The sequence below is a fragment of the Entelurus aequoreus genome, linkage group LG17, assembly GCF_033978785.1.
Source record: "Entelurus aequoreus isolate RoL-2023_Sb linkage group LG17, RoL_Eaeq_v1.1, whole genome shotgun sequence".
Lineage (NCBI taxonomy): Eukaryota > Metazoa > Chordata > Actinopteri > Syngnathiformes > Syngnathidae > Entelurus > Entelurus aequoreus.
Genome location: NC_084747.1, coordinates 50,609,389 through 50,618,196, shown reverse-complemented (window position 1 = coordinate 50,618,196; position 8,808 = coordinate 50,609,389). Strand labels below are relative to the sequence as shown.

Sequence of the window (8,808 nt, the reverse complement as noted above, 5' to 3'; positions counted from 1 at the left end):
GTTTCACGTCACAAAGTTCATAAGGCTTGGTTGTCCCAGAGGGCGGTGAGGGCCAAAGAAATAAAATCTCCCAGATTTTAAACATCTTGACAAATCACTCAAATCCGTTGTCAAAAAGAAGAAAGTGCAAGGGAGTCTGCTACTGTAACTGTGCATGCTCACTCGTCATATTATAAAATAAACAATACTGCATAATCATACCCAACACAAAGACCTGAGATCTTCCAATCGTTTGATGCACAAATCCGACATCAGTGATATTCAAAAATCTCGCCCGGGACCGACCACACACATGATTTTAGCGCATAACATTACATAACAGCAGATTCCGAAAAAACGGGAGACCACTCCAACACCTAGAAAAGTGATTCTCAAACTATCTACTGTTCAAACTGTGAGTTGTGTAGCAGTGGCTAAAATATCAAATACACTTGTTGGAAAAAACCTGTTCTTAATGAATACTTAGGCCTACTAATCTACGGTAATTATAATGTTGGTCATTATGGTGGCCAAGTGTTTTCTGAGGTGGTACTTGGTGAAAAAAGTTTGAGAACCACTGATCTAGACGCTATGTGACTAGCGTTTTTGCAGTGTGTCCTAAAAACAGCAGGATCTTTCACCAGTGTTTTTTTGCGGTAAGTCCTCATTAAAATGTACTGAGGGTGCCGACTTCCTTAATATTTTAATTTTATCGATGCATCTTAAATTAATAGACATGCAATATGTTGACACAAGTCAAATATCTGTTCTTAAGGCCCTCTTGGCATCCAGAGGATCTCTGACTAAAGCTTTTGCAGCAGATCCTTAAAAATAGCAGAGTGTTCCTGTTAAATAGGAGATCTTTGACTGTTGTAAACATATTGCTTGTGTTTTAACGTATGGCTGGTAGCCATGTGATGAAGTAAACATTTTAAAAGTATTACAGACCATGTACATTTGATAGAAAACAAGAATTATAGTGTCGGGAGAAGTCCGCCCTTGTGTGACGTGGGATAATTCTAGGGGTGTAATTTCGGTTCGGTACATACCTCGGTTTAGAGGTCACGGTTCGGTTCATTTTCGGTACAGTAAGAAAACAACAAAATATACATTTTTTGGTTATTTATGTACCAAATTTGTAAACAATGGCTTTATCCTTTTAACATTGGAAACACTATAATAATTCTGCCCATGTTAATCAACATTAAACTGCCTCAAATTGTTGCTCAGATTAAATAAAATGACAAAACTTTTCTTCTACATATAAAAAGTGCAACATGAAACAGTTTCAAGTCAACTCATCATGCTTAATTTATTACAGCATTTGGGAAGCCTGTAGTTGATTTTTATTATGTAAATGTTATATTTTTATCAACATGTGATAGCAGGGACCCTGCCATTCAAAACTAGGCTGCTCCATTACTAATGATTAACGTAACTATAGCTGAAAAAAATGGTACAATAGCAATAGGAGAGACTATTCACCCCTGAACACCATGGAGTTCATGTAGGCTTAATGATGCAGTTACATTATTATATCAACTATCAGAGACAGAAACTCTTCATTTAACATAATGTCCTTTTTTGCTGCTTCAACACAGCTCAATCAACACAGAAAAAGGTCAAGTGAAATAACAGACAGACAGGGCTTTGCTGTCCGTAACACACACACACACACACATACACACACACACACACACACACACACCGCACAATGAGCTAATGTTACGCTAAAAGCGAATTAGCCTTCACCTCAAGCCAGGACTGCGAGCAAGCTGAGCGGCCGTTTAGGTTCTAGAAGGTCAACGGGCTCATACTGATGTTACTAGTAGTTGAGGAAAGTCCGCGGCCTGATGCTTACCTGCTAAACGCTAAGCACTGACTACATGCACTCTGAATACGCACTGCTGATTGGCTGTTACCGCTCTGTTTGTAACCAATCAGATGGTTGTGTGAGTGGGACAATGCTGGGTGCTGTGTAGAGTACTGACAAAAACAGAGGCAGAAGGAAGCGGAGGCGGCTACTTAATATGTTCGTGTGGAAACTCGTTTGGTACACCTCCGAACCGAACCGAAACCCCCGTACCGAAACGGTTCAATACAAATACACGTACCGTTACACCCCTAGATAATTCAGTTAGATAGTTCTGATCACACACTTCAATATAATTTTTGGAATAATTATAATATATGCTACATGAAATTTCACATCAACAATTGTCTTTGAAACTATTTCTGTTGCTGGAAAAAAAGACTTCACATGACCTCAGCTGAAAGATGAGAGCATTAGCGTACGGCTAAGCTACAAGCTAAGTTGATGTGACGCCACCAGCAAAGTTGCTTATTCACATCCGGCTTCTTTCATTCTCAAGCTAACCTCCCGAGGCAAATAATTCATATTCAATTTCCACGCTCGATGCCTTTTAAATGAGACAATGAACCCGGAACATGGCGCCGGCTCACTAACACGTTAGCATGCTTTGCTAGCATGCTCTCTCAGCCAATAATTCTAACTTGTTTTTTTTAATATTCCGGTAAAAACAAAAATGTGTACTTACCCACCTGTGAGATAATTTATCATTTTTTTCCCATGAGGTGAAGTCACTGCTTTGTCAAAACAAAAAACATGCATTTTTTAAAGAAGACAGCCAAGCCTACAAGCAAAGACAGAACAGGACACAAAAAGCGACGCAACATTATTTGACCCTTTTTTTTTGTTGTCTTTTTTAGCCACATCTATCAACACTATTTACAAAAAAATGAGGGCACAACATGCAGGTTGAGCACATATAAAAACGTATGTACATGGAGAAGAGAATAGGATGGACTAAAAGAAAATGGCCGCCCATTCTTATGTTGTTATGATGACGTCATAGTGATTCGGCCCTTCCATTGGTTTCAGTGCATGTGTTAATAAATAAATGCTTTGTCGTTACATAAAAGCTTGATAAAAAAAATTCTCCAGAGCCAGACTTTTACTTGGCGTAATAATCGAGACAGGAAACTATTGATCGACTATGACAGGATGATTTTTTGTGGATACGCTGAATAAATCCATCCATTCATTTTCTACCGAAAAAAGATTCCTGCAAATAACAATATGGTGTTTGTGCATGAGCTTATGTCCTGCTTAGAGATGTCCGATAATGGCTTTTTTGCCGATATCCGATATAGTCCAACTCTTAATTACCAATTCCGATATCAACCGATACCGATATATACAGTCGTGGAATTAACACATTATTATGCCTAATTTTGTTGTGATGCCCCGCTGGATGCATTAAACAATGTAACAAGGTTTTCCAAAATAAATCAACTCAAGTTATGGAAAAAAGTGCCAATATGGCACTGCCATATTTATTATTGAAGTCAAAAAGTGCATTATTTTTTTTAACATGCCTCAAAACAGCAGCTTGGAATTTGGGACATGCTCTCCCTGAGAGAGCATGAGGAGGTTGAGGTGGGTGGGGTTGCGTATTGTAGTGTCCCGGAAGAGTTAGTGCTGCAAGGGGTTCTGGGTATTTGTTCTGTTGTGTTTATGTTGTGTTACGGTGCGGATGTTCTCCCGAAATATGTGTTTTTTTTTACTTTTTTTATGTCACTGCCTGAAATAAATAAATACATGAAAAAATAAATAAAAATGAAACAGTGTTAATGTTGTTTATATGGACACCCTTGAAATTGGTAATAAAAACTACAAGAGGTAGTCACATGAAATGTTTTCACGTCACAGGTGTGCTAAGCTCATGGAGAGAATGCCAAGAGTGTGCAAAGCAGTAATCAGAGCAAAGGGTGGCTATTTTGAAGAAAATAGAATAAAAAACATGTTCTCAATTACTTCACCTTTTTTTTAAGTACATAACTCCACATGTGTTTATTAATAGTTTTGATGCCTTCAGTGACAATCTACAATGTAAATAGTCATGAAAATAAAGAACACGCATTGAATGAGGAGAAGGTGTGTCCAAACTTTTGGCCTGTATTGTATATCCATCCATCCATTTTCTACCGCTTGTCCCTTTTGGGGTCGCGTGGGGGTGCTGGAGCCTATCTCAGCTGCAATCGGGCGGAAGGCGGGGTACACCCTGGACAAGTCGCCAACTCATCACAGGGCCAACACAGATAGACAACATTCACACTCACAACCACACACTAGGGCCAATTTGTGGCCTGTACTGTGTGTATATATATATATATATATATATATATATATATATATATATATATATATATATATATATATATATATATATATATATATATATATATATATATACCGGTATATATATATATATATATATATAAAAGTTAAAGTACCAATGATTGTCACACACACACTAGGTGTGGCGAAATTATTCTCTGCATTTGACCCATCACCCTTGATCCCCCCAGGTGAGGGGAGCAGTGAGCAGCAGCGGTGGCCACACCCGGGAATAATTTTTGGTGATTTAACCCCCAATTCCAACCCTTGATGCTGAGTGCCAAGCAGGGTGGTAATGGGTCCCATTTTTATACTCTTTGGTATGACTCGACCGGGCTTTATATACAGTATATACCGTATTTTCCGCACTATAAGGCGCACCTAAAAACCTCCAATTTTCTCAAAAGCTGACAGTGCGCCTTATAATCCGGTGCGCTTTATATATGGACCAATATTGAGCCACAACGGGTCTCGCAACTACGGGATGCATAACGTAACCCCGGCCTCTACTGTAGCGTCTATTCTATGAGCCTTATAATGCGGTGCGCCTTATATATGAACAAAGTTTTAAAATAGGCCATTCATTGAAGGAGCACCTTATAATCCGGTGCGCTTTATAGTGCTGAAAATAAGGTGTATATATATATATATATATACATATATATATTATATATATATTATTATTAGTTTTATTAATATTAATATTATATATAATTATATTATGTATAGTATTATTATTATTATTACATTATATTATATATATATATATATGTATATATATATATATATATATATATATATATATATATATATATATATATATATATACATACATATATATATATATACATATATATATATATATATATATATATATATATATATATATATATATATATATATATATATATATATGTATATATATATATATATATATATATATATATATATATATATATATATATATATATATATATATATATATGTATATATATATATATATATATATATATATATATATATATATATATATATATATATATATATATATATATATATATATATATATTCAGAGCGCGATGATGTCACGTTATCGATGGGAAAATGCATTTTTAGACAATATGATTTGCCGTAACGGCTAGGAGACACCGAGAGTAATAAGCGGTAGAAAATGGATTAGAAAGCACAGATTTAAAAAATGTATAATTTAAAAAAAACTAAAAAAAAACCTTTTCTTTTAACTTGGGACTTCTGGCGGGCCGGATTTTGGACGCTGGCGGGCAAGATCCAGCCCACGGGCCGTAGTTTGGGGACCCCATGCATACACAGTTAGTCATATATAGTTTTACCTGGCAGGGTTCTGTGTAAGTTGAATAAATGTGAGATATTTTGTTTGTTACGGCTCTGATCCTCCAATTGTGCGGCATTTCTGTGTGACATAAGCTCTACATTCCATCTCTTAACCTACCTACAAACTACAAACGTTCCCTTGAGATTTCAGGAAAACCCGACCTGACGCCATTGTCCTACATCCAGATCCGACATTCTTTCTTCGGCACTTCAACGTGAACATATCGGACCAACTGGACCAAAGCACAAACATTTCTTCGCGACAAACAAACAAACAAAATCACGTCCCACTTTTGTTTTTTCCCCCCCCCCAAACGACGTCACAACGGTCCGTGAGGGAGTTAAAACATCTGCCAGTGCGTGTAAAAGATTTGTGCTGTACCCAGGCGTTAAAAAATAGTTGTCCCATTTGGGTCATTTTTTTGTTGTCTTTTATAAACCTTAAATTTATTTTTTTTTCAAAATAAGATCAAAGTCGATCATCTGGACTGAAAAAATTCCTGAAGGAGCTGTGTCGCGTAAAAATGTACAAAACCTTAAAAAGAACTGGCATTACTTATACCAATGTGTCTTTTGTGTTTAATGTTTATACAGTATTGAGTCAATTTAGGAGTGTGGCGGTCATTCAGCGACGATGGAATCGTCGATCACTAGTCCCGCCCACTCTGCGCTGATTGACATGCTCGGGGACCAATCAGGCGCTGCTCTCTGAAGACGAGGGCCAATCGGAACGTGTTTGTGAGATTTATTTTGAAAAGTATTTGCATTAGCTTGTTAGCATCTTGGAGACGAGTGTTTTTCTTTTTTTTTTCCTTAGTCCTTTTGTCGTTTTGTCCTCTTTCTTTGCAGGTGACCTTGCCACAGACATCTATTAAACGTTATCTAAGAGATAAAAATGCTTCTGCCTCGATCTCGTCTGATAATACAAGCGTAGTTAAGACCTTTAAAGACAGTTTTTTGGGTGTCTGTTTTTCCCTGAAGTGACACCTCCCTCCATTTGCCTCCCAGTCGAGCGGTCCTCACCTCACCTCACCGCCTCAGTCGGACCACAGGTTCTCCATGGCCATGCTGACCTTGCACACGATCCAACGGCGAAGAGGGCAGTAATACTCGTAGTGGAACTGCTCGAACTCCGGCGTCTGCCTGATCTCGTGCAGGAAAGACACGTCCAGGTCGGACTCCAGCAGCAGCAGCAAGGTGGGCACGGTGACCACGAGGACGCCCGTGAGCACGGCCACGAAGCGAGCGACGCTCAGCACGCAAGAGTTGAGCCTCTCGTTGGATGACAGCAAGCGAAGGCCGCCGCCCAGGACCCCGTGAAAGCCGCCGCTCCTCGCGGCCAGTCGGGTGCGCTCATAGGCGCGGTCGCGCGCCCACTCGGCCTCCAGCTGGGCTTGGATGTCGGGGTCGTCGTGGAGCTCCCTCAGCAGCCTGGCGGGGCCCTGGACCGAGGAGGCGAAGAGGAGGTCGACGCCTCCCTGGTTGTCCTCCACTGGGGTGGGCAACATGCTGGCACACGGGCTGGAGAGGACATGGCGAAAGACAAATACATAGTCCTCTAAATGCACCTCATACTTTGACATAAGATTCACAAACAGTGCGTTAAAAATCCTATTACAGCAGACCTGGGCAAATTAAGGCCCGTTAAGCTTTTCAATCTGGCCCGCCGGACATTCCCAAAAAATTTTTTTAGATCTTTAAGATGGAAACTGTAGCTGCCATTATGATGTGCAGTGATGTTTTGAAATTACACTGCAAAAAGTCAGTGTTCAAAAACAAGAAAAAACAAAACAAAAATGAGGGGTATTTTCTTTGAACTAAGCAAAATTATCTGCCAATAGAACAAGACAATTTGGCTTGTCAAGACTTTCCAAAACAAGTAAAATAAGCTAACCTCACTGAACCCAAAAATACCTTAAAATAAGTATATTCTCACTAATAACAACTGTACTACTATATGAGTACGTATGTTCTATTGTTTCAATGAAAATAAAACAGCAAAGTCCATTTGGCTTTCATCCGTTTTGATTATGAGACACAATTGTGTCAAAGTCATGATTATTTTTTTCATGCTTGAAATAAGAAATTATTACCTTAAAAAAGTAGCTTTATACTTGTGAGTGTTGATGACACAGCTTTGCAACAGTTGATATTCTAGTTTCAAGCATGTTTTACTCAACATAGGTAATCAAATCTGTAATATCTTACTGAGATCATTTAGGACCAAAACCCTTAAAACAAGTAAAACACTAACATAAAATCTGCTTAGTGAGAAGAATTATCTTATCAGACAGAAAATAAGCAAATATCACCCTTATTTGAGATATTTAATCTCACTTAGATTTCAGTTTTTGCAGTGAATGACCGTAAGTCTTAAACTATACAAAGTATTTCAATGGCTGGAATCTGGCCTTTTGCATGATATACTAGTTACTATGGTAATCACAGCAGCTCAGACGAGGCACCAAGCAATGTGGGTGGGGAGCGTTTCCACAGAGTGTTTCCAGAGCGGCTAGCCTGGGTGTCAGGAACAGACGCGGAAGGAGATTTTTACAACAAAGTTCTAAAGCTTAGTGATATATCAGATATATCAGATCGTAGGTGGCTTTATTTTGTACCCTTAGCGTTCATATTTCGCTGTGTGTGTTGCATTTTTGTTGCGTTTCGCTTGATTGTAAAATATGTCGATTGAGAGGGGGTGTGACATTCATATGTTGTCAATATTCAGTGTTTTATCCTTCATAGTTAATATTGTAAGTCCCACATTCTTTATTTTCATGTACATTCTGGGAGTCTCATTCAGTAAAAAAAAAATTCCATTCCGTTTTTTAAGGCGGTCTGTCATAATGTTTTTAGCATTCGATCAGACATTATTGTGAGTTTTTTGTATTAGTGTTCCTCAAAATAGATATACCGGGCCCCCAGACACATTTTTTTCTCTAAATTTGGCCCCCGAGTCAAAATAATTGCCCAGGCCTGTATTACAGGATGTGAAATGTACTTTGTAATATTAACAGTAATATTAGTCCTATAGACTAGAGCAGTGTTTTTCAACCTTTTTTGAGCCAAGGCACATTTTTTGTGTTGAAAAAATCCAGAGGCACACCACCAGCAGAAATCATTAAAAAACAAAGCTCAGTTGACAATAAAAAGTCGTTGTCGCAATTGTTGGATATGACTTTAAACCATAACCAAGCATGCATCAATATAGCTCTTGTCTCAAAGTAGGTGTACTGTCACCACCTGTCACATCACGCCCTGACTTAATTTGAGTTTTT

General features: G+C 38.3%; 1 protein-coding gene across 1 annotated transcript in view; it reads right to left on the bottom strand.

The window, feature by feature from the left end:
• Positions 1-5,259: 5,259 nt before the first annotated feature.
• The window catches only part of frmd3 (FERM domain containing 3), a 113,902-nt gene continuing 110,353 nt past the window's right edge, over positions 5,260-8,808 (bottom strand). The window contains exon 15 of the mRNA XM_062025876.1: positions 5,260-7,051. Coding sequence (XP_061881860.1) covers positions 6,568-7,051 — 484 coding nt within the window. The 3' untranslated portion in view covers positions 5,260-6,567. The remainder of the gene's footprint in view (positions 7,052-8,808) is intronic.